Source organism: Nycticebus coucang, chromosome 13, assembly GCF_027406575.1.
Source record: "Nycticebus coucang isolate mNycCou1 chromosome 13, mNycCou1.pri, whole genome shotgun sequence".
NCBI classification, from domain to species: domain Eukaryota; kingdom Metazoa; phylum Chordata; class Mammalia; order Primates; family Lorisidae; genus Nycticebus; species Nycticebus coucang.
The window spans coordinates 58,637,414-58,664,237 of NC_069792.1; the positions used below are offsets into that span (position 1 = coordinate 58,637,414).

The 26,824-nt window shown below is 38.5% G+C and overlaps 1 protein-coding gene and 1 long non-coding RNA gene across 3 annotated transcripts; one reads left to right on the forward strand and one right to left on the reverse strand.

Annotated features, from left to right (window-relative positions):
• The first annotated feature begins 1,391 nt into the window (after positions 1–1,391).
• Positions 1,392–22,207, forward strand: LOC128563462 (uncharacterized). The gene is made up of 3 exons (XR_008373790.1): positions 1,392–1,502; positions 18,148–18,219; positions 21,865–22,207. It is a non-coding gene; the product is annotated as an uncharacterized LOC128563462 (long non-coding RNA).
• Positions 3,537–26,822, reverse strand: MTERF3 (mitochondrial transcription termination factor 3). 2 transcript variants are annotated; one of them, XM_053558753.1, is made up of 9 exons: positions 26,569–26,664; positions 26,196–26,365; positions 22,214–22,562; positions 20,626–20,778; positions 13,294–13,483; positions 10,000–10,147; positions 9,585–9,656; positions 8,185–8,346; positions 3,537–3,800 (listed from the first exon to the last, which is right to left on the reverse strand). In XM_053558753.1, exons 3-9 carry the CDS (start codon positions 22,545–22,547, stop codon positions 3,606–3,608), a joined length of 1,254 nt encoding a protein of 417 aa, XP_053414728.1. In that variant the 5' UTR covers positions 22,548–22,562; positions 26,196–26,365; positions 26,569–26,664; the 3' UTR covers positions 3,537–3,605. The 2 variants fall into 2 exon arrangements, with proteins under 2 accessions (XP_053414728.1, XP_053414729.1); XM_053558754.1 differs by lacking the exons at positions 22,214–22,562; positions 26,196–26,365 and having other exon boundaries at positions 26,569–26,822.
• Between the last annotated feature and the right edge of the window lie 2 nt (positions 26,823–26,824).

The following is a 26,824-nucleotide window of genomic DNA, read 5'->3' on the forward strand; positions in this document are numbered from 1 at the left end:
GTGCAGCTTTGGCGGCCGTGTTTCGGCGCTTGTGTCCTGCGTCCGATGATCTGTTTAAGGCAAGTGGAGTAGGTGCGGCGTTTCGTGAGCTCTGGTCTGAGAAATCCTGGTCTGTGCCCTTGTGACATGATGGGACGAACACTAGTCAAGGAATTAGGAGACCGAGTCTTAAATCCGGGCTCTCACTATAAGAACGTGGGCCGTAGCAATTATGCTGGTTGCGTCAGGCCGTAACCTGAACGTTGTATGGTCATATTCTTATACCATCTGCAAATACGTTTAATTGGCATATTATTTCAGGCTGAAAACATTGGAGAAATGGTTTCTGCCAGTATGCAACAAGTCATAGATTCCTCTGGGAGGAGTACCCATCCCTTAACAGGGCAAGAAAATAACTCTTACCGCCTGAGACTGGAAACTGGGAGTTGCATTGGACGTGAATAAATACACTTTCTGAAGTAACCCCTATTTTCTGCTAGTTTTGCACCCCCTCCCATCTTCCAGTGACTGCACTAGTTTCTGCCCCTAGCAAAGTCCCCTTTGTTCTGTCATTTCTTCTTAAACGTTTTGTCTAAAAATCATAAAAGCATCTTGTATTGGCCACTTCAGACTTAACGCTCTCATGAAGATCTCTTTGTACATGTAAAACGAGTACAATTTGTGTGTTTCGCTCTTGTGTAAGGTAACCAAAGAGCACCTATAAGGCAAACGGGGGATTGGAGATTATCTTTCACTTCTCTACGCTCTCATTTAATTATAAATCTAAAACTACTATAATTATAGAATTACTTCTCATCTCCAGTGTAGAGAGGAGAAATCTGAGGCTTGGGAAAGTTAGATAATTTGTCCAAAGTCACATGGGTAGGAAGGATCCAGAATCTGAGAATCTAGACACAAATTCAGGGCTCCTTAATTCTAGGGTCATACGCTACCATAGAAATCCAGGAAAGAAACCAAACTTTTGTGCACATCAGTTTGTATAGCTGAAGAGCTCCATCTAGCCGTTTTAGTGAAAGATAGGTTACAAAACATTTTTAAAAATTAAAAGACATGCATAATTTGCATGCGATTTTAAAAGAGAAGCAAGTATATAGATTTGCTCACTTCACAGTCTTAGCCCGCATTGTATGAAGTTTTAGGATAAACTTCTTAAGGACAGGAAACAACTGAGGGCATTAGTATGATTGATAGGTGCCAGTGAACTTCTAGAATTACCCACTGAATTTTTTTTTTCAGCTTTCAGCTCAGAACTGGGATAGTATAGAACACAGTCTCATTGTAAATTCAAAAGATTAAGTTTAGTGGTCTTAGCTACATTCCAATTCTAAAATTCTGTTACCTTTTCCTTTTTTCTTCTGTTACCACAATTTCTATTACTTTGCCCTGGGTACAGCACTGAAAACTGATGAATGTCTTCTTCCAGCCTACACTGGCCAAAGTGAAGTCTGAGAGATGTGAAGAAAGGCAATACATTTGTATCTTGGCACACTATCCCACAAAGGGTAGGTACTCAATAAACTCTTCTCTCTTCCTCCTTACCCTTTAAATTTCAGCTTGCTGGTGACAAAGTAATGAACCTGGTGAGAGAAGGAAACCATTATACCAAAGGATTAGAAACCCAGGACATTCACAAAATCAGCTCATACAGGAAGTAAGCTTAGATGTTTGCTAGTGTTGATTTAAAATTATTTTTGGTTTTCTTCCCTCCCAGCTCAGGGAGGGAAAGGATTGCCCTTCTCTGCCCCCTTAAAGTTTAGCTAGACCATGTGATGTTTTTGGCCAAGAAAAGCCTGAGAACTTCTAAGAGCAAGTCTCTATATTCTTTTCATTCACTCAACAAGCATCTGAGTTCTTGTAGTCCCCCTTCCACAGATAGGCAACAATCCAGAAATGGTGGAAACATACAGCATACAATTAACCTGTGTAAGCAGACAGAGACGTGTGAGATAAAAACATTTTTGATTTTAAATCATTTGAGCTTTTAGGAGATTCATTGCAGAAGCATACCTTACCATATTCTCACTGATATGAGTAGGTTCTGAGGCAAAATAGATCAGGCAGAAGGGTTCCATGCTTTGTCTCTCAGCTGTACCTTCTTTTGTCTTCTTTTCTGTTTATTGATTGAATCCATTGGAGAACTCCATAAAAGCACATATCTATGCCACAGTTAACACTATATTCTAGGAATTCAAATGTTTGTTGACTGAGCAAGTAAAATATTTAATAGGAAGGTCACTGTAACTGGCCCTGACAAACTAATCACAAAATTAGTTTTCCATGAGGTTTCTTTATAGGCATCCAGTAAATCACAAAACCTTGGTGCACAACAGAATATGCCCAAAGTAAATGGCTTAAAACCCTGTTCTCCCAATTCTGAATTCATCTGAGTAGTTTCGATCAGTATAGTGTCTGCTGAGGCTAGACCATCCAAAATAGTTCTTTGCTCAGTTGGCATGGCTGAAACAGCTGGGCTTTGACCAGGCAAATTTCTCAAACTGATTTCTCCTATAGTAACGAGACCTCTTAATATAGTGGCCCAGGGTTCTGAGAAGACAAGTTCCAGTGTGCAAGTGCTCATCAGGCCTGTATGATAGCGTTCCATGGGCCAAATCACATTGGCCAAGAGTCAGTGTGTGGAAAGGGAAGACACAGAGTGGAAATGTGGGATGTATTTCATAGGGTTCCACCAGTGTTAACCCAATCTGGTGATAGTAGGGCAGAAAACTGAAGTCATGATGCTTCATTTAACAAATAAAACAGCAAAGAATCAGATATTAAATTACTTGACCAGCATAATACATAGTAAATGTAAAATTAAATCTTTTTTCTGGCAGTAAGTGAAAGGTTTCATAAACCCTTTTACTGTGTCTCACCACCTCACCTAGGGGTGTCCAACCTATGGCCTGCCTGCAGGCTGGGTGCAGATTACTTGAGAATTTTTTTGCTTGTCTATCGTGGCAGATATCAGAAAAATTATGCATGGAGCGTTTCTTTTTTTGCTTATCAGCTTTTGTTAGTGTTTGTGTATTTAGCGTGTGGCCTAAGATAACTTTTTCTTGTAGTGTGGTACAAAGAAGCCAAAAGGTGGGACATTCCTGCTTCCTCCCTATCTTCCTTTCATGTCTTTAAGTACCCAGCTGTGGGCAACTTAGCATATATGAGCTTAGGAAGATAACAGTATAAAAAAAAACAAAATGTAAAGTGTTTTGTAGCATTGTCTTCGTAGAGATTAAATGAATAATTTTAGTATACTTTTAAACATAATATTTCAAGGAAATAAAGCCATCCTGAGACTATAACAGGAAAATCACTGTTCTCATTTTCACTGGCCTGACAAAGCACCGGGTTAACGTACATCAGCTCTCTCCCTTTCTCTAAGCTTCCCATATTTTTAATTCTCCCCTTCCTGAGAAGGAAATGGTGAAAACAAACATGAATTAAGTCATCGGGAACTTGTAAGAAAGATCTACTACAGTGTACATACCCAAATTTACAAAAGCAAGAAACTGCTTCCAATATTGAGACCTGAGACATTTATTTAGAAATACATATTTATTGATATAAACATTGACTTTGAAATATTAAATTTTAATATTCATTAAAAACTAGAGAGTTTTTAAGAATTTTTCAAAGTCCTGTACTGATGCATTGGCAAGCTCTTCACAAAACACTTCATCAGGAATAGATACTAATTTGTCCAAAGAGATGTAGTTAGGCTTTTCTGGATCATACTGTGCTCTTCCTAAGTAGGTGAGAAACAAGTGTCTTTCTTTGACTTTAAACAGCCTTGTATTAAATACCTAGAAAAGAAAAAAAAGTTTTTTAAAAACAACATACACTGAAGGATGAAATATCAAAAAGTTTACTTACCTGAAAATTTTATTTTATTTTGTATTTATTTATTTATTTATTTATTTATTTTGAGACAGAGTCTCACTATGTCGCCCTGGGTAGAGTGCCATGGCATCACAGCTCACAGAAACCTCAAACTCCTTGGTTTAAGCAATTCTTCTGCCTCAGCCTCCCAAGCAGCTGGAACCGCAGGTGCCTACCACAATGCCCGGATATTTTTTGGTTGTAGTTGTCATTGTTGTTCGGCAGGCCTGGGCTGGATTCAAACCCACCGGTGTATGTAGCTGGTGCCCTAGCTGCTAAGTTACAGGTGCCGAGCCTTGCCTGAAAATTTTAATAAGTTAACAAGTACTATAAAGTATTGACCACATGCTCAGTAAATATGATAAATGCCAGAGAATTTAAATCCTATAGCATGATGAGAAAGGGTCTCAAAACCAATATCCAGAACGCTAATAAAATAATTAAGGGCTACACTGTTCGGCAAAGAACATAGACTACTCCAGAGATTAGTAAGAATGTGTTAGAAAAGCAAATCCTCAGGCCTCACCCCAAAACTACTTAATCAGAAACTTAGAGAGCAAGACCCAGAAATCTATTTTAACAATCCCTCTAGATAATACTCAAATCTACCAAGTTTGAGAAGCAATGTTAGAGGTCAAGATCTATGCCATCCAAAACTTTTATTTAAGATTTCATGATTTGTGACATTTACCTATACAGTCTTTTAAATTCCTGCTACTCCCCTGACTAGAATTGAAATGAAATGAATCTGACCTCTTTGGAAAGCAACTAGGGTAAGTATATCTTGTCCCCCTGGGATTAAAACTCCTTTAAGGAATAGATTGAGTGGCAGCAACTTTAAAAAGTAACAAGAAGCAGACTAAGTCTCTAGAGCCAGTGCAAGAAAGGAAAGTGGGTGATCTTGGCAAATGTAAGCTACAGCCTGAAGCCTAAGGAATCTGAGGCTCCCTCAGGGGGCCTGGAAGAACCCCACTCAGTACTGTATCTCAAGCTCTCCTCTTGGCTACGTTACAGACACACTGTGAACACTGAACATGCATACAACCTCCAGGGCTCTTTTTCTGTGTTCACACGAAAACAAAATAGTAACACATCACTTGGAAAGGACACTATGAAAAACAATTCTTGAAAACTATTTTGAGAACAAAGACCACAAAAGTATAGGTTGCTAACTCAACGTAAGAGTTGTCTTGGTTTTATAACAGAACATCTCTTTTGTTTCTGCAAAAACAAATTATATGCTATTCTGCCCTCATTTTGGTAACTAAATTCCCATTATCACAATATTACCACAAATGAAGATATAAGAAGCATTAGCTGTATTTTTTCATAAGTATTGTTCCTATGCAATGATTCTTGGCTTAAAAAACTATCATACAACATATAGACAAAAGCACAAATGACACTGAAGCTCCCAAACTATTATGAATTTCTAACTACAACAACACTTTGAAGCATTTTATATAGTTTATAACCAGACACTACATTACTTCTCTAAGGGTTCAGGGTTACTCTATCATTAAGAGTTGTGTGCTCTTTCAAGTCCAAAAGCTACAGCTCAGATAAGGGTTTTCTCTTCTTTTTTGGGGTGGGAGAGGTGGAGTAAGGGGTAATAGTTTTTGCCCATCAGAGACCTCTTTGCTACTGTCACAAAAATTTTATAGTGTTAATGATGCATTAAATTCTTAAGAGTTAATAAAAAAGCCCCACCAAGCCTGAGAATTACTGATCTTCTTTATCCTTAGACTCCAGCTCTGCCTCCACAGAAACTCACAGTGAAAGGGGAGAGACAGGTTTTAAGGGGATCTTGAATATAACTTCTTTCCCTAGACTAGTTGATGCTCATTACGTTAAAACTCCTTTCATTATCCTTTACATTCCATCATCTCCTTGAAATAACTATAAATTTACCAGTTATTGTTATATTTCGTTATTTCTCCACTTTTTTTTTGAGACAAGGTCTTGCTCTGTCACTTGGGCTAGAAGACGGTGGCATCATCATAGCTCATAGCAACCTCAAACTCCTGGGCTCAAGTGATCCTCTTGCCTCAGCCTTCTGAGTAGCTGAGACTACAGGCACATACTACTATGCCTATCTACAATATTTTTATAGAGATGGGTCTTGCTTTTGTTCAGGCTGGTCTCCAACTCTTGAGCTTAAGCAAGCCTCCCACCTCAGTCTCCTCAAGTTACAGGTGTGAGTCACTATGACCAACTCCCATTTCAAATTAATCATAAGAGACATGTGCCAATCAAGCCTGTTATTTTCATGAGAAAATTAGTTTCACACCACTGAGTTTTGAAACACTGGCCCAAAATTTAAAGTGTATCAGATCCTTCAAAGCTCTACAGTCGGTTAATGTATTTTTCCAAATAAGCTTTTTATTTTTGTTTTTCAGTGAAGGGCCTGGGGTGCCTAAAATGTTTGTTTTTAAACAAGTGATTCTGAGGCATCTGGTCAGCTCAGTTTCCTCTACTTGGAATGTTTGTGTTCATCTTTTAAACGCCGCTCATTATTCTATAGACCAGTATCTCTTTGTAGAATGGCAACACATTCAGGGTTGAGTGTGGGTTTCTGGACTTCTAACCCTTGTTCTGCTTCTACCCTGTGTTACTGGGTAACTTTGGACAGTTTACTCAATCTCTTTATGCTTACACTGCCCATTTGTAAAATAGGAATAAGAATAGCACCTACTCCATATAATTGTTAGCAGAATTAAATGAGTAATACAAGTAAAGCAGTAAACATAGAGCTGGTACTTAGTAGTGCTCAACTGCTATTACTATTTCTGTAATCCCTCTACCTTTTCTAAATTAATCACTCCTCTAGGACCTCTGATTAAGACTCTTTACCATTATGTAAAGCAATCAAATTTTTAAAACCTGTTTTCCACACTAGATTACAAGTTCCCTAAGAACAGAGACCGTGTCTGACTTTTGTATCCTTAGTGTCTACACAGTGTCTAGCACAGGGTGGATGCTCAAGTACATATGAAAAAAATGACTGGACTAGTAGGGCAAGGAGGGGACAAATCAGATTCTTTTATTTATTGTCACTGAATTAGTTAACCCTGGAGAAAAGAAATTGTCAATGCTTTCTAGTTGAAGATTACTTCACATTTGCTCCATAAGCCTAATTTACACAACTGTTGGCTTTTAACACTTTTATAATGAATATGTTTGCATTTGGTGACAGAGGAAAATTCCGTATTAAAGGCCCATTCCTAGGGAAGTCTGACTACAATAAACTTCACAACACACGAAGGAGTTGAACCACATGCAGTCTAGTTCTGAGAGCTGTACTAAGGTCGTGTTTCTTTGGCCTACTTATATATCAAGAACAGGAACATACCTAGCAAACAGAATAGATGGATCATTTAATGAAATTCAATCTGTTATTTATCCAGTAAATACTAAATGCCTATTCACATGGCATATAGGAAAAAAGGATTATGTTGATGAAATTCAAGCACTCATTTGTTCAACAAGTATTTACAGCCTGATAAAGAGCCAGATATAGTTCTAGGCAGTGAGGATTCAGCAGTGTATAAATTAGGCAAAGTCTCAGCTTTCAAAGAGTTATTCTTATGAACAGCAGATAATGTCACTTGCCAGGTAAAGAGTACCCAAGTCTGATTAGCCTGGAAAATATAATTATGGGTTTGGCACGATGGCAAACTGGAATTTGTTTTATGCTTGAGTAAGAGATCATTAAAATATGACTGATTTGGGTGGCACCTGTAGCTCAGTGGGTAGGGCGCCAGCCCCATATACTGAGGGTGGCGGGTTCGAACCCGGTCCTGGCCAAACTGCAACAAAATATAGCCGGGCATTGTGGTGGGCGCCTGTAGTCCCAGCTACTCAGGAGGCTGAGGCAAGAGAATCGCCTAAGTCCAGGAGTTGGAGGTTGCTGTGAGCTGTGATGCCACAGCACTATACTGAGGGTGATAAAGTGAGACTCTGTCTCAAAAAAAAAAAAAAGACTGATTCTTGAATTTAGATAAACTGTGAATAAAATATACACATAGCATTGAAAGAACCTTTAAGCAAAGTTATCTATTTCAAATTTAAATGGAAAAAAACACCACCGGAGAGACTACATTAGACTAGTTGTGCCTGACTCCAACAGGCAGAACAAGGAATAGGTAGAAACTAGAGGGAAACAGATGAATCACTGACTTCCTCTCAGGAGATGCACACGTGTACCCTGGAAACTGTAAACGTTCCACAAGTGAATAGCACTACGCAGCCAGACAATAGCTCTGACTGAAGGGCTGAAGTGGTGATAGGGAGCATGAGCTACATTACCTGTGGGAACTTGACAATGATGTGGTGGGGAATGTTCATCACATTGTGCAAATAATCAAAGATCTCAGTAAGTTTCCTTTTATTTGCAGTTAATATCTTTGGGATTCTGGTGATCATATGCTGAATTTCATTATGTTTAAAACCAAGTTCAAGACGATAAACCTGAAAGAAAGTAAATTTCCTATGAATCATGAATGTAACTAGTTATTTTGGCACTACGCCAGGTCCACATTGATTCTTTTAAAATTTAAAATAATGATATTGTAAAATCTGGGGACAGCTATTCCAATGCTCTCAAGGCATTATAGCTTACTGCTTGTGGAGTCACTGGAATTTCAAACCGCTCTCCTGAGAATGAGCTACTCACAACATGGCGATCATCATGAAGATCACCAAAAGGAGCAAACATAATTATACTACCAGAGAGTGAACATGGCAGGGCTGGCAGGTTTAACATAAGGGCCCAACGCCAAACAGACCATCAGGAAGATTTTCAAAGTGCTCTATGAGCTTCTTCTCTCAAGCACAACCACATACTTGTTATATGAAAAGCTGCAAGTCAAAATTCCAGACAGAAGAGATAAAACTGAACACCCAAACATGGGCTAGGTGCTCTCCATGCTTCCACAGTGTCCCATGCTTGCCCACCAAGCCACTGCTGTTGTCACTCTGGATTTTATCCCATGCTAGACTCTAGGCTCCCTGAGAGCAGGGGCTGTCTCCTTCATAGTGCTTGGATAGGGGCTTAATAAACATTTCTTCTAGGACTGGATATGAAACGCTTTAGCAACTAAAACAGGCCTTATGTAATCATTCCAAATACTACTATGGCTTTGTATACTAGGTAATTGTCCTTGGCTTCATAGCATTCTCTTAGAGGAAGGACAGAATGTCTGGTATATCGTGATAGAACTAAAGCTGGCAATTGGCACAGATGCTAAGGACAACCTTGTGCTGGCCACTGCTCCCTTCACAGAAGTCTTCTGGATCCAGCCTCCAAAACTCCCCGAGACACAGACAAAGACTCCCACACTAGGCAACAGGAGCAGTTTCATAGACTAGTAACAGAGACTAGGTAAGGTAGACACAGATTGCCATGCTGGGCAACAGAGGCAGTTTCTAGGTGCTACCCATATCCCTAATCTGGTACTTTAGGATTATGGGTACCAATGTGTGCAAGGTGATTTACTCATGTAATACCTATGAAAATATAAAACTGAAACAAACTAGATATTTCCTAAAATTTCCTAATTCTCATAATTTCCTATTTCTCTTTTTAGAAATTAACTTCTTTTAAAATCTAGTTTTCTTTAGGATGACAGCAGTAAAATCTATTCTTTTCAGAGGATTAAGCATTTAGAGAAAGAAGATGATTTCTCACAAGCTTAAAGTCGTCCTACCTTCATATTTTCCTTCACGGGCTCCAGACTTCCAGTTAGTAGCCTTGGGAGACGAACAACCAGATCTCTAGTCTATAGTTATAAACAAAGCAATCTATTATCACTATATGTGCATATTTATTTACTATAGAAAACTAAGGCACTACTATTAGTAATACAAAGTTAAAATACAAATCTCAGAAAAATGATAGACCCTAGAAATACATAAATTTAGTACTGTTTGAGGAAAAAAACAAAACTTAAGGAACCAATTTGCAGGAATGTTATAAATTTATGTCTAACTTATTTTTGTATAGAAAATTCCAGGAATTTATAGAAATCATATGCATCAGGTATCAGGTTAGAAATGAGATGTAATAGCTACTAAATGTATCTGACATGGAAATGTATAAATTCTACCCCCCACCCCTTTTACCTTCTTCACACTAAGTTCAAGTTCTTTCTGAAAAAATCCCAATCTGTTATCCAGTCTTTCTACTGGAAAATTCAGCAAAAATGGCGCATTTCTGACCATCTGTGCAACATCTGCCTTACTGAAATTTTTTGACCGTAGATAAGCTACCCTGGAGAAACAAAAATACACATACATATGCTATACATTTACTAATGACATACTGCTTTCCAAAGCAACAACTATTTTTTTAAAGGCTCCCATATCATAAGAATATATAAAAACAAAAACATTCTACAATAATGGCACAAATATAGTTAAAACAAAGTATACACCCAACTCTAGAATGGTTTCCATTTATGCTGGAAAACAGAAAAATGATTCTGGGATCCACTAGTAGGGAGATTCCCTTTTCAATTAATCCTGGTTTACTTTATTACTTGATAGGACAAAATAAAAAAGATTCTGTTTAAGATTTTTTTGGGGGGAGGCGGCGCCTGTGGCTCAGTGAATAGGATGCCAGCCCCATATACCAAGGGTGGCTGGTTCGAACTGGCCCCGGCCAAACTACAATAACAACAACAACAAAAAATAGCTGGGCGTTGTGGTGGGCGCCTGTAGTCCTAGCTACTTGGGAGGCTGAGGTAAGAGAATCGCCTAGGCCCAAGAGCTGAAGGTTGCTGTAAGCTGTGACACCACAGCACTCTACTGAGGGTGACAAAGTAAGACTCTGTCTCTGAAAAAAAAAAAAAAATTTTATTTTGGCTAAGAACAGAAAAAAAATTAAAAAAGTAATCTGTGTAAAAAGAAAGACTTTTAAGTATGGTTGTAAGTAGCAATTTTCTTTACGTTAGTATATTTCTTAAGTGTGTATCATGAATAACTTTTACTACAGCCCTTCAAAATGTATTCTATTAATAACTGAGAAGTTTTTCCCATAAGTTCCTGAAAACAAAATACATAGTCAAATATACAAAGTTTGACTATGAGATAACATTATTGATTTTTTAAAAATTTAAAACATAGTAAAAGATGGTTTTATTAAATGTCTAAAATATATCAGGATATTATTTTAATTCTCACCAGAAAAAAAACTAAAACAAAAAACAAACTATGAGCCAGGTAAATTTCCCACATTATAGTTGAGGAAACATGGATTTAGGGAAGTTAAATAACTTATCTTAGTTCATCAGCCAATTAGTAATAAAACTAAGATTGAAACTCAGACATGCCACCTAACATTTAAAGCCTACACCTCTGAAATGATCCCCACCTCTGGTATTTATGCTTTCTTAGAATAAATCTTGAGTAACAAGGGCAAGTTAGTTTTTGACTAAGGAGGGAATTAATGTTCATGACAGCCAGGAGTAATAGAGCTGGCTGGATGTCTCAGATGAGTTTCCTAGAATCATTTGTTCTCCCCTATGAACTGTGATAGCCTACCTATATTATAACAAACTACAATTCCCATGAAGGGAGAAAGTGTGTCTTTTATATGTAAGATCCACCTCTACTAGGCATATACCCAAAAGACCAAAAATCACATTATAACAAAGATATTTGTACCAGAATGTTTATTGCAGCCCAATTCATAATTGCTAAGTCATGGAAAAAGCCCAACTGCCCATCGATCCACAAATGGATTAATAAATTGTGGTATATGTACACCATGGAATATTATGCAGCCTTAAAGAAAGATGGGGACTTTACCTCTTTCATGTTTACATGGATGGAGCTGGAACATATTCTTCTTAGTAAAGTATCTCAAGAATAGAAGAAAAACTATCCAATGTACTCAGCCCTACTATGAAACTAATTTATGGCTTTCACATGAAAGCTACAACCCAATTATAACCTAAGAATATGGAGAGAGGGGAAAGAGAGGGGAGGGGAAGGGGGAGAATGGGCAGAGGAGGATAATTAGTGGGACCACACCTACGGTGCATCTTACAAGGGTACATGTGAAACTTAGTAAATGTAGAATATAAATGTCTTGACACAATAACTAAGAAAATGCCAGGAAGGCTATGTTAACCAGTGTGATGAAAATATGTCAAATGGTATATAAAACCAGTGTATGGTGCCCCATGATTGCATTAATGTACACAGCTGATTTAATAATAAATTAAAAACCAAAAAAATAAATAAATAAAATAAAATAAAATCCAGCCCAGTGCCTGGCATATACAGGGTGGCCATAAAGTTCCTGTGCATTAGACACTATTTTAACTACACATGAACTTGATGGCCACCCTATATAAGGACTCAAATTGTTCAATGTTAGGAATACAGTCTTTGATTTCCTTTCTCCTAATTTAGAGAAAAGCCACCAGATTATGATGGCTAAAGGAAGTGCTCTAAAATGCAGCAAGTTTCCACTTCAGTGTGGAAAGTAGTCTAGGCTCTAGTCAAGCAGTCAAGACTCCAACCAGATCAAGTAAGAGACTGCACAGTAATCTCGGTGTGAAATAATGAAAACCGGAGGCAAGTATTTGAACTAAAGATTAAGAGAAATGTGCTGGCTCATTGATTTGACACATAAAAACGGAGAACTAATAGGCCTGAGTGATTTATTAAATGTAGATACTAAAGGTAGGGAAGTCAAAGCTAATGCCAGTATTTCTGATTTGGGCAACAGGGTGACCATTGCTCCCATTCAGCGAATCTGGGAATAAAGACTGGTTTGAGTGACAAGGCAGAGTAACGATGAACAATGGACTTTGCTTTGTTCTGTGTAGTATTCCTGATGCCTAGCAGGACTCTTATCTCACAGATCAATACTAGCTCACTGTATCAATCCTCACAGATTCAATAGCTCTTTGAATGTTGAATGAAGTACAAAGATGTTTATAAAAGTGCTATTTAAAGAACAAAAGAAAAGGAACAACAAAAATAGCCAACTTACAGAATGATTAAGCAAATTATGTAATAATTTGCCAAGAGAATGTCAAATGTCTACCATCAAAAACTGGCCAGAAAAAAAACATACACAATCAGGCATTCCTAACTTGAAGTGTTCTCTCAGAAAATTGAGCCATTTGCTAATGGATTTTGTAGTAAAAAACTCTTATTCTCCTAAATAAAGTACTGACTCAGCAATGAGTTGAAAACATAAAAATAATACAGGTAGTTGAATAAAAGAACTTTTATTACTTAGTTTTAAATAATTTAGATCAAAGAAGGTCCGTAACAAAAAATAAACATTCATTTTCATTATCTCAGTAGAGCCTTGTACAGCAAAGACTTAAATAATAACTTAAATGCATTTCTTCCATAACCACTTTTTGGGTCATATGAAAATCATTGTAAAAGCCCTACCTGGTCTTAAGATCTTCAAGGTCTTCAGAGAAAATAGCATAATTTTTAGTTAGGAATGTTCCCAGATAGTTATCCTCTATACCCAAATCTTTAAGAAAGAGGAGTATTTGCTTTACATCTTTTTCAAAATCCAGTCTTAGAAGGAGGTTGGCTGCATCTGGATGTTTTTCTATCTTGGACAGATCCACTCCTATTATAAATATTATTTGAAAATAACATCTTAGTTCAGTCATTAAACTTCATACATAAAAGCAGAAGAAATTACTGATGGAGATCAATACCTATTCAAAGCAGAACTGAGACAGATCAATAGAAACTTCTAAATAATTTTAAACTAAATTGGTTGTAGAAATAAAAACAAATTAAAATAGAAACAATGGTACTTATTTCAAAATCAATAGAAAAACAGAGCATGCTAAATTTCCACCCAAATAAATTCACTCTGTCATACCGATACACCATCTTTGTCCATGGTGTCTTGAATATTATTTGAGGATGCTTTTGAGCCCCTCATGTTCTCAATTGTAACTGCTCAACTGGTAATTCTGGGAGTTAACAAACACTGTGAATAAACTGTAACTTTCTTTGAAGTCTTTACCATTTCCTTAGTTATAAGCATCATTTGAAAAACATGCTTATGGGCTTGGCACCTGTAGCACAATGGCTATATAGCGCCAGCCACATACGTGGAGGGTGGCAGGTTCGAACCCAGCCCAGGCCAGCTAAAACAACTGCAACAAGAAAATAGCTGGGCACTGAGGTGGGTGCCTGTAGTCACAGCTACTTGGGAGGCTGAGGCAAGAGAATTGCTTAAGCCCAAGGGTTTGAGGTTGCTGTGAGCTGTGATGCCACAGACTGTCTAAAAAAAAAAAAATGCTTATAAGCCCCTTCACAGGGGGAATAAAAATGATCCTATGCCTTATTTATCATTGAACTTTCCAAGTCTTTAGCATAAAGACAAGTACCTTGAAGGAACTTAAAAAATTAGCAAGAAAAAAAAATGAGCAAGAACAAGTGAACACCCAACCCTCTAAGTCAGCGATTCTCAACCTGTGGGTCGCGACCCGTTTGTTCCATTTGTAACATCACGGCAATTAGGAAGGTTGAGAACCACTGCTCTAAATATACAACAGAGCAGTAACTACACAGCTTTCAACCATCACGTGTTTCCACTCCTACATAATCTAAGCAAATGAGACAAGGAATGGGACAGAGAGGATAAAAAGCAGAGAAGCCAAGCTGTCATTTTAAAGCCTTTTTTAATTACAATTAGATTTCAGGATTAATTAGTCAGGGAATGAAAATAATCTATAACTCAAAATTCTCATTAAAACTGTTATTTTCCTCTAATTTTTCCTTTCATTTGATTAAAACAAAAAAAAAATATTAAAAGGGGGCTATTCCTCATCTTTAAAATAAACATTTGAAGCTAATATAAAACCTTAAGTTTAGACTCAAGTTTCATATTCTTTTTTTTTTTTTTTTATCTTTTTTGAGACTACATCTCAAGCTGTTGCCCTGGGTAGAGTGCTGTGGAATCATAGCTCACAGCAACCTCCAACTCAGGCTCAAGTGATTCGCTTGCCTCAGTTTTTCTATTTTTAGCAGAGATAGGGGTCTCGCTTTTGGTCAGGCTGGTCTTGAACTCCTGAGCTCAAGCAATCCACCTGCCTTGGCCTCCCAGAGTGCTAACATTACTGGTATGAGCCACAACGCCTGGCAAATTTCATATTCTTAACAATATTTCTTCAATTTAAAAATAATTTTCAAACTGATTTCTAGAGGCAACTTCACAGCCTTAAATATAAATTCAATGTAATAAAAGCCTTCTTTCCTTAACAGCATCTATAATCATAAAAATAAATTATATTTAACTCCAAACACTATTAGATCCAAATATAATTCTAAATCCAAATTTCTTGGCATAAAACAGGTATTGATAAGATGATCATAAAGAGCAAAACAGATTAAATACACACACAGAATGAATTATCAGAAACAAAGAACTAAAAAAATTTAATAACAATAACAATGGCATTTAATATCATGTGGCTAAAACAGACTACTCATTAAAATATAATGAGACCATTAGCTATAATTTTGGAAGAAAAAAAAAGGGCCAGGTGCACTGGCTCATGCCTGTAATCTTAGTTCCTTATAGGAGGCTGAGGCAGGAAGATCCCTTGAGCTCAGGAGTTTGAGACCAGCTTAAGCAAGAGCAAGACCCTGTCTTTATTTAAAAAAAAAAAAAAAAAGAAAGAAAGAAAAAAGAACTAAAAATTCTGTCTACATCTTATACAAAAATTAGTTTTAGATAAAGAATCTAAATGGATATTAACTCCACTAGAAGAAAATGGAACTTAAAAAATAATATTAAATTTAACTAAAGTATAAAACCTACACATGGCTTTCCATGACATATATTTGGGTAGAAAAAGGTAAGGAAAGCTGTTCAACAAAATGGTGAACATATACACAAAGTTCATGGTTAGGGAATAGAATTGGGGATGGCGAGAGGACATAAGGTCTTTCACTTGTAGCATCTGCATTTTTAACAACTAGATGTAATTCTTTTTATAATTTAAAATAATAGAAAAATAAATCCAATTATTGGATGGATAAATAAATAAGATGGAAACCAATTGCAAAAATCTGAGGCAGTTTCAAAAATCCCCTGGGGGGCAGGGGATGCTTTAAAAATAACATAAAGGCTTCAGATTTCAAGTTTAAGTATTACAGGCTACATAAGTTGAAGAGCCTTGCTCAGCAGGAGCTGTCACACCCTGACTGTGATAGAACAAAAATCCCAAAAAGCTGCTGCTTAGCAGCAAGGGGAGAGCAGAATCTCATCAGGAGTGCATACTGCTCTCAATACAAATCATATGGACTCACTTCATTTCACTGACTTGAAAAAATCAGTCACTGAATGCCTACTGAAGACCAGAAACTTCTGTTAGGTACTGCAGATACAAAAAAATTAATGACACATGGTCCTAACCTAGAGGTAATTAGTCAGCCTTTCTCTCATCAGTTCAGTAACTATAAATATTACTACTGTATTCACTTATCATTACATATATTTAGTGTATTAATCAGGATCTGGCAGGCAACGTAACTTGCCCTGGGAAGTACAAATGGAAGGAACTGTAATGAAGAGACTCCACACAGTGGTGTGAGCAGCACTAAAGGAACAAAAAAGACTGCTAGTACAAGAGACAGGAGGTAAAATGCAACCAGAACCCAGAGGGAGCTGGAAGCTATTAAGGAAGGGCTGGTGGGGGGAGCAGTTGCCATGGAGTGAGGCAGCTACAGGACCCACAGGAGGGAAGGAACAGGGGAAAAACACCCCCACCTGGCCCCTCTACCATCTATCCTGCAGGTCCTTCCCATTGGCTGAAGCTGTCAAGAAGCCAGCTGGCACAGGAGCCCGAGTACAAAGAGACTGGCCTCTTGGGATACAGAACAGACAGAGAGGCAGAAAAGTGATCTGGGGAGCAGAGAAGAACCATGCCTTGGGTCCTTAAAAACACCATCTGACAAAGCAGTCATGGCTCCTCTAAGTTACTGTCATTTGAGTTACTTCTAAGACATGCTGTTGAGCTGTTGGAAGTATCAGCAGAGGGAAGGAATGGCTAAAACATATTCCAAAGCTCTTAGTCCACTGTTAATTACTTAAATGCAGGGACTATGTCTTAGTTTCTTTTGTATCATCCACAGCACCTGCCATAAGGTGGGGGAAAGCTGTTCTGAAACGGAAAGTGACTAGTCTCCTGCTTGCAGCACATGCTATCTTTCTCCTGCTTTTGAATGCACAGAACTCTTTTTTAAAATTGCATACATTTATGGGGCAGGACATAATGTTTTGATATATGCATAAATTGTTGCATGACTAAATCAAGCTAACATGTCACCACATTCACCAATTTTTTGTTAGAACATTTAACATTTACTCATCTCTCCCTGTGCAAAGTTATCCAAATGTATAGAGAATGGCCTTTGTTCTCAAAATCTATACTCTCTATAAATGTTTAAGTATACACTATATGTTGTTATTAACTATAGTTATCATGCTGAACAACAGATATCTAGAACTTCTAACTCCTGTTTAATCAAAACTTCATACCCTTTGACCTACATCTTCCCATTCCCTGGTAACCACCTTCTACTCTCTGCTTCTAGTTTTTCTTTTTAATTTCAGATTGATAAGAGGGTACATACAATTAGGTTACACTGCTTGTGTTTGTAAGGTAAAGTCTGAGATGTAGTTGTGTCCTTTACCCAAGAGGTTTGCCATAGACTCATACTGATGATTAGGAATGACAAGCATTTTTCCATGTGTTTGTTGGCTATTCATCTGTTCTCATGAGAAAAATTCTGTTTATATCTCTCACCCAGTTATTAATGGGGCTATTTGCTCTTTTGTTGATGATTTGCTTGAGTTCTTTGGAGATCTGGATAGTAGCCCTTTGTCAGATTCATAACGTGGGAATATCTTTTCCCATTCTGAAGGTTGTCTTACTACTTTTTTGACTGTCCTTAGCTGTGGAGAAGCTTTTCACCTGATGAGGTCTCATTTATTTATTTTTGTTATGGCTGCAATTGCTCATGGGGTTTTCTTCATAAATTCTTTCTTTGTGTCACTAAGACCCAGTTTTTTCCATACTTTCTTCTAGAGTTTTTATATTTTCATGTCATAGATTTAGATCTTTTATCCATCATGAGTTAATTTTTAAGAGTAGCAGGTCTAGTTCCAGTTTTTTACATATGGCTAACCAGTGAGTTTGACTTCTTTAGCTTTTATATTTAAGTAAGATCATGCAGTATTTGTCTTTCTGTGCTTGTCTTATTTCACAGTGTCTTCCAGGATCATCCATGTTGTTGTTGCGAATGACAAGACTTTTTAAAGGCTGAATAGTACTCCACTGGGTATGTATACACCATTTTTTTATCCCTTCATACTATTATGGACACTTAGGTTGATTCACAGAACAATTTTTATCTCATGTGAGACTGATGTTTTTAGTCTTCATTTTTGCATTACAATTATTCATATACTAGTACTTAGATGTTTCTGAAGCCTTGACACTTCATCAAATAAAAGCCATTCCCTATATATTTGAATAAGTTGGCAGAGGGAGACATAAGACAACAATTACAAGAGAGTATCATTAGTGCTACAGGCAATGCATGTAGGGAGTGAAGTGAGATCTGCATGAAAATGAAGATGAAAAAGTAAGCAGGGACCAAAGCAGGAAGAGCTTTGATGTTGTGGGAAGGTTTTGAAGGATTTAAGTAGGTCACTGACATAGTCAGATTTCCATTTTAGAAAAAACTCTAATAATAGAGAGGTTATCAGAGCCAATATGCTGATGAGATTATCAAGTTAGGAGGCTAGTATAGTCATTCAACTACGTATACAAATGAGAACCTAAAGGGAGTGACTATAGGATGAGAGAAGCAGAAGGATTTGAGTGAAATTAAGGCAAAATCCATAGAAAGGTGCTAAATTTGAGGTAAAGAGCGAAGGGAAAAAAGCAATAATCAGGCCGGTGTGGTGGCTCATTCCTGTAATCTTAGCACTGTGGGAGGCAGAACTCAGGCGTTCAAGAACAGCCTGAGCAAGAATGACACCCATCATCTCTACTAAAAATAGAAAACTAGCTGGGTGTTGTGGAGGGGCACCTATAGTCCCTGCTACTTAGGAGGCTAAGGCAGGAAGATCACTTGAGTCCAAGAGTTTGAGGTTGCTGTGAGCTGTGACTCCATGGCACTCTGCCCAGAGCCAGGTATCAGAGTGAGACTATGTCTCAAAAAAAAGCAAAAATCAAGAATGACCCCTGAAGTTTCTACCCGAGTAAAGGTTTTCTCTTTTTCCTTTCCTGTTAAAAATTACCTTCCCAAAATATGTGGAATGAGAAACAAAAAATAAATTTCTCCTTTGACGAAATAAGATTAATCTCTATCTTCAAACCACCATGAATAAAAAATGATGAAAGAGGGGTAAAAGACTGATCAGAGAGGATAAATAGGAAACTGAAATGCCTTCAAATGAGAATCTTGACATGCAAGCTCAAAAAACTCCCAAGTTCAGAAATTGGAATTCCTAGAGATCTGAGAGGTTGGAAGTGAAGTACAGGCTCAAACATGGGGACTGTGTATGACTGTGTCCCAAAAACTCAGGAACTGTCCCTCCTGCCCCCATGCCTTGTCTATTCTGTTCCTCTCAATCCTCCAGAAGAAAGGAAGCTCATTACCTTTTTTTTTTTTTCCATAGAAAGCAGAAAAATAGTTTATTCCAAAAGATGGCAGAAACAAGAAATTCATCCTGAAAATACTTTGGTATAATTCTGTTGGGACAGAACACGCTTTCCTACTCAGCCCACTGGAATCGTATTTGTCTTGCAGCAGTATTTAAACTCTTTGTTGATTCCAATGCTGCAAGAAGACAGGAGCCATCTAGGAGTCTCATTATCTGGGAAAACTTGTAGTTACAAGAAACACAACACCCAGAGGAAATAGGAAAAGCAAAAGGCTGCAGTACTAGACTGAAAATAGGAAGACTAAATGGAAGTTTGCAGTGAGGTTCCCTTTGCTTCCTTTCGTCCAGATCCCAGTATAACCTACTAGTCAATTAGCTAAGATAGGTATGGAGCAGGCCTTGAGAGAACCCACCCAAGTCAGAAGGGACATGCGCTCCAGAAGGAAAGCCAGTGTTAGTATGACAAACAGGGAGCAGTGTTGTATGCACTCTGGGGAAATGGAATAACACATTATCCAATAGGGCTCACTGGGAAAAACTGTCCTGAAAGGCTATTGAAAGGAGTAGGAAAATTTAACTCTTAAAACAAAAAACTTATCAAATGAAAAACAAAGCAATTATTAATTCCAGGAAAATAAATAGTTGCACCAGAAGGCAAACAATCCTAGTACTCTGGTTAGAGCAGCTAGTAATATTTAGAGTCATTATGTAATCAATGACTAATGATCTATCTAAAAAACTGTAACATAACTGTACTAGGAGAATTGAAGAAAATACAGGAAAAGTACGTGTGTATCTGTAAGAGATTAACTGATGTCCAAAACTGATGACCCAAGCAACAGCACTGTAAATAATTACTTAAAAGTGGAGGCTCAATACAAACAGAAAGAATGATAAAGGTAGATAAATCTGAGGAATGAGATTTAACATCAGAAAGGATGAAGCAAGGAATACGGTTTTTCACTAGCAGCCTTTTCACATGTGTGTACTACTTTGCAAACATTAAGACATTAACTTAAAAAGGTGAAAAATAAAGGAAGAGTACACTCAACCTATAGGTTAGTCAAACTTACCTAAAAGCACTAAATTCTGCAGAGTCTCAGAATGATCTACATAGTCTCGGAGTGTGAATGAACGCGGGGGCAATGGAGGGTCTGCAATAATCTGAATAGCCTCCTCCTCAGAAACTGGCCGCAATGGTGACAATGGAGGCAAGTCATCCAGTCCTTTGAGAGAAAGCAGCAAGTTAGTACACCAATATGCACACTTAAAACTGCTTCTACAAAGACCACCTCTTCCCCTAATTTGCTTCTTTCAATGGGTAAATTTTGGAGTCATTTCAGAATTAAATGTCTAATAAGTCCAAGGGTTAAGGTTACAACTATTTAAAAAGACCAACTACTGTTGTCCAAGAGAAGAAATTTGTAGATAAGTTTTAAAGCATAGTATAACTCCTTTCTTCACTTTTAATTGTTAAGTAAGAATGCTGAAGATCACCTGAATTTCAAGTGCACTTTGTGAAAGAAATTGAGTCTACCACACCCTGTTAAATTGGTCAAAAGTACACATATTCCAACAGTCTAAACTGCAGGAGTTAAAGTCATCACACCTGAAATGTCTTTGTTTTGATCCAATACCCTCTCTCCAACTTAATCTCAAATATGTCTTTAAGAGGATATCTACAACTGTTTCTTACAGACTGTAATCTTGGCCAAGGACAATCTGACCCTCTCCAGTACAGCCTTGATTCTGTTTTCTATTTCTTTTTAACACAGTATAGAAGAGACAACTGTAACTTACCTTGAGCTAAGAAAGTGGGATTGTGAACTTTTGTTCCAGTTTTTGCTTCTAATCACTAACTACCCTTTTTCATCTTTTACACCTGGACTCTTCTCCCTTTTCCCTCCCACATTTCTTTCATATTCTACTTAGCTAATATGATTTCACTTAAAGTGAAATATTCCTAGCACAGGAAGGAGAGGACTGACTAAAGATGACAGGAGGGAACTTTTTAGTATAACTTCTATTTATTGTTTGTGGTGGTTGTTATACAATGAAATGCCTATGTCAAAATTTATAGAACTGTATGCCCCCAAAGTTGAATTTTACTTGACATAAATTATACCTTAATAAACCTAATTACTATCAGAAAAAAATTTTAAACAACAATCTGGAAAGCAAATGTTATAGAGAGAGCTATAAAATAGTCTTATACATTATCAATCACCAAACTTTTTCCTTAGCCAATAAAATAAAGGTCTGATAGAAGTAAATGAGTAGAAGTGACATTATTCTTTTTCTTTTTTTTGTAGAGACAGAGTCTCACTCTATGGCCCTCGGTAGAGTGCCGTGGCCTCACATAGCTCACAGCAACCTCCAACTCCTGGGCTTAAGCGATTCTCTTGCCTCAGCCTCCCAAGTAGCTGGGACTACAGGCGCCCGCCACAACACCCGGCTATTTTTTTGGTTGCAGTTTGGCCGGGGCCGGGTTTGAACCCGCCACCCTCGGTATATGGGGCCGGCGCCTTACCGACTGAGCCACAGACACCGCCCGACATTATTCTTTTTCTTGCCTGGTGTAAAATCTGACCTGAAATAAGCTAGCAGAATGTAAAAAGGTAGCTGTTCAAAGGGGGAACTTTTCTGCAAGTTCAGAATTACCTTCTAAAGACAGCTCGGATTCAAAGTTGTGCATCTTTTGTGTCTTCTGTGACTGTTCACTCATGGAAGGAAGCAGAGTGCTTTGGGCAGGATAATTCCCTTGACTATTTGAGTTGGTCATTTGGGAACTATTCCATAAGGAGGAAGTCTGGTAAGTCCTAAACCCCCACTGGAGAAAGTAATTGTCAGAGGACATCTGAGGCTGAGCAGAAAAGCCAGGCAACAATGTTTTTCCTGGTCTTGTAAAACGTTTTGTAAGTTGTGTAGCATTAATGAAGCTACTTGATTTAATTGAGTTGAACCATCTGGGTATCTGTTGGGCTGCCAGGGCCATTTTTCTTAAAGTAGCCTAAAAAGGAAAAATAGAACTGTCACAAGAAAAATCAATTTATTTACTTACACATTTAAGGAAGTATGCAAACAACAAAAAGATAAATTGAAAATTACTTTTTTCTAAATGAAAGGTGTTTAAATAATGTATATTTATTATTATTTTTCTTTTTTTTGAGACAGAGTTTTATGTCACCCTCAGTAGAGTGCAGTGGCGTCACAGCTCACAGCAACCTCAAACCCTTGGGCTTAAGCAATTTTCTTCCCTCAGCCTCCCAAGTAACTGGGACTACAGGTACCCGCCACAATGCCCAGCTATTTTTTTGTTGTTGTTGTTGGTAGTTGTCAGTGTTTAGCTAGCCCGGGCTGGGTTCAAACCTGCCAGCCTTGGTGCATGTGGCTGGCCCCGTAACCACTGTGCTACAGGTGCCGAGCCAAATACTGTATATTTAGATAGACTAAAATAAAATAGTGAAATATTTCTTATGCACAGGAAAAGCCTAAAATGAGGCAGTCTTGGTTATGAACCAAAAGATAGGAACTTCTGAACTGGAAAAATAAATACACACTTTGCAATTTAACAACAAAAACCAAAGTCACTGGGTGGCACCTGTGGCTCACCGGGTAGGGCGCTGGCCCCATATACTGAGGGTGGCAGGTTTGAACCCAGCTCCAGCCAGCTAAAACATCAGTGGCAACTGCAACAAAAAATAGACGGGTGTTGTGGTGGGCACCTGTAGTCCCAGCTATTCGGGAGGCTGAGGCAAGAGAATTGCTTAAGCCCAAGAGTTTGAGGTTGCTGTGAGCTATGATGCTACCGTACTCTACACAGGGTGACAAAGTGAGACTGTTTCAAAATAAAATAAAATAAAATAAAAACCAAAATCACTGATGTAAGAGAACATTTAAAACAAAAATCTGTAGATGTTCAAATTATAGCCAAACTCAATAATCTGTTAATTTAATCATTTAAAGAAAATTAATGTGGTGCCATCGGCTAGGCATTGTGGCGGGCACCTGCAGTCCCAGATACTTGGGAGGCTGAGGCAAAAGAATCACTTGAGCCCAAGAGTTTGAGGTTGCTATGAGCTATATGACGCCATGGCATTCTACCCAGGGTGACAGAGTGAGACTCTGTCTCAAAAAAAAGAAAAGAATCTGGTGCTAGTAAGTGTTCTTGAAATTTGTTTTGAAGGACTCTTAAGAAGCACACTGTTGATCAAAGTAAAACTGAATTACTCAAATACATTTTATGTACATGAATTAGTCACAAAATAAAAAACAGAAATCCATTGTTATAAATGAATCATCACAATATTAATCAGTGCTATATAGAACAGTCGAGGCCATTTCTTGCTTCGGCTTCAGAGGTGAACACTGTTGATTATTTTATAGATAAAGCTGTTCTTCGAAAGGGAATTGAACAAAACCAGTTTTATCAAATTCTGTTTCACTGTAGGAAATAAGAAAAAAATGCCTTCGAAAAAGAAAAGGTCAAAAATAGCAAACAAAGTGATGGAAATAAGTAAGCAACTAGCAATGAGTACTTTGAATATTTTGACAGAAAAAGTAGGTGTTTTCAAAAAGATTTTTTTTTTAGACAGTCTCACAATGTCGCCCCGGGTAGAGTGCATCACAGCTCACAGCAACCTCCAACTCATGGGCTTAAGCAATTCTCTTGCCTCAGCCTCCCAAGTAGCTGGGACTACAGCCACCTGCCACAACACCTGGCTATTTTTTGGTTATAGTTGTTATTGTTGTTTGGCAGGCCCGGACTGGATTCAAACCTGCCAGCTCCGGTATATGTGGCTGGCGCCCTAGCCACTGAGCTACAGGCGCTGAGCCTCCAAAAGATTTTTATCAGGAAAGGCTTTTGTTGTTAAATTAAGCTCCAGGAAGATGAAGAAATTTTATATTTAGCCAGCTATAATAATTAGAAAGGTAAATTTAATACATGCAATCTTATATTAAATAAGATATTCCATATAAACCCAGCATGGAGTCTAACATACAAGAAATGCTCAATAAATGTTAGCCATTATTATTACTGATTATACAACCAGGTACATATGAATGCTCCCAAATTAATTAATGCTTACAAGTTTTTGCTTTGTTTCTCTATGTAATGAAATGCCACCTCTTTTATCCTCTTAAGTTAAACCAAATGCTACGTATTTGAGGCTCTAATTTCTCTTTGGAGATTTATAGTTTTGGGAAGTTTGCTGAAAGAGATTTACAAATGTGAAGTGATTTTTGAAAAGAAATAAGCACTCAATAAGTAATCCCAGCACTCTAGGAGGCAGAGGTGGGTGGATTGCTCACCAGTTCAAGACAGCCTGAATAATAGTGAGACTCTATCTCTACTAAAAATAGAAAAACTGACCAGTTCTTGTGGACAGTGCCTGAGGTCTCAGCTGCGGGTAGGGAAAGGCAAGAGGATTGCTTGTGCCCAACATGTAATGCCAGGGCACTCTACCCAGGGCAACAGAGTGAGACTCTGGTCTCATAAAAAAAAAAAAAAAAAAAAAAAAGCTGAGGTGGGAGGATTGCTGAGCTCAGGAGTTCCAGGCTTGTCTAAGTGAGAGTGAGACCCCCCCAACTCATGAAAAAAAATGGAAAAACCCAGCCAGGCACTGTGGCAAGCACCTGTAATCCCAGCAGCTTCAGAAGCTGAGACAGCAGGATGCCCACAGCCCAAGTCTGAGGTTGCAGTGAGCTACGAGGCCATTGCACTCTTCTCAGGGCACAGGGTAGAACTCTGCCTCCACCAAAAAAAAAAAAAAAAAAGAGGCATTCATAATAACCTTCTGGGATAGGTGATTTTTGTTAAGTTTTGGTAGGAAACAACCTCCAAATCTTCCACAAATTTTCCCTCAAATCTACAACGTTCATTCTCTGCACATAATAGCACTAAATTGGACTCCAGAAGCCCTCAGTTATGCTACTTTGACAGAACTTAAGTTTCTAGACGTGGTCTAAGAAAATGTCTCATCTTTGATGGAGGTTCAAGAACCATTCTTCAACATAAAGTGATTCTTAAGGTCCCTATTAGAATTTTGACTTTAAGTTGTTCTAAGCACTGTATTCTACTTCAAAACAATGTCCTGAAACCACAAATTCATTATAAACCTTTCCAGACTCAAATTAATACCTCTTCCATATGAGGAAGACTCACTTTTAAACTCCATCTATATTCATTAAAAGGTCTCCATGCACACAACTGAAGTTTATCCTTCCATTTGTTATTTACAAGTTCACTGCTCTGTATACTTTTTAACAATTGATTAACTGTTAGTTCAGGAGAGTAGGGCTGGGTTTCATCTCTGGAGTCACCCTCCCAGGGACTATTCACCCTTGCCCAGAGCCTGGTTCTGCTCTGTTGTTTGTATAATGAAAATGGATCAATGGCAAGTATGGTTAATTCACTTGCTTAACACAGTATTCAAAAAGCGGGTAAGGCATTTGCAGATGTGTACAAAAGCCTTGCAAAGCGTAATGGTTAGTGTTTAACACGACACTTCAGTCAGGAAAATTAAAGAAAAAGACCTTAAAGAACTCTTTAGACCACTAAAATATTTTATTCTCAACTGTGCCTAGATCTCTGCTGGGAAGGGTCATTGTAAGAGTTTTGTAGAACGTTCAAGATTTCTACCTCAGAAAGGCTGTAAGTGAAATCAGGAGATGAAAGGAGAGGGCGGCTTCGTAATAAAGGGCCTCTCCGGGTTAGCCTGACGTCCTCTTTAGGCCTTTTTAGACCATTTCAGTTCCCCAAATCGAACTTCCGCAGGAAGCTAGTTTACAGGGCGGGCCTCCTTCTGCGTCCTTCACAGAGTGAACAAACAAGTATGGTTGGGTTTTCCATCAAATCAGCCAGGGGAAAACACAAGACGAAAGTAGTCACCCTCACCTGGGCCGCCAAGGCCTGAAGGCCGTGAAGCCCGGAGGCGCGGCCTGAACGCGGGTGGGTGCGGACCCGAACCCCCACCAGGAGCGCGCCCCTCGCGCTCCAGCGACCTCTGCTTTACCTGTGGCCAGGCCTGTGCCTTGTCGCGGGTCCGCAGTGACCAACAAACTCGCCGGGTCGCGCGCACCGTCCGGCAGAGCCGCACGCCGCCGGGCCGCCCAGCCGGCTCCGCGCCGCCGCGCTCTCGGGCCCACGTGTGCTGCGGCCGGAGTGAGCGAGACCATCTGCCGGGCTGCGCGGGGGAGAGCGGGGGGCGTGCGGCGGGGAAGAGCCGGCCGGGGGCCACAGTTGCCCTTCTTCCCTCGCCATTCCCCTCA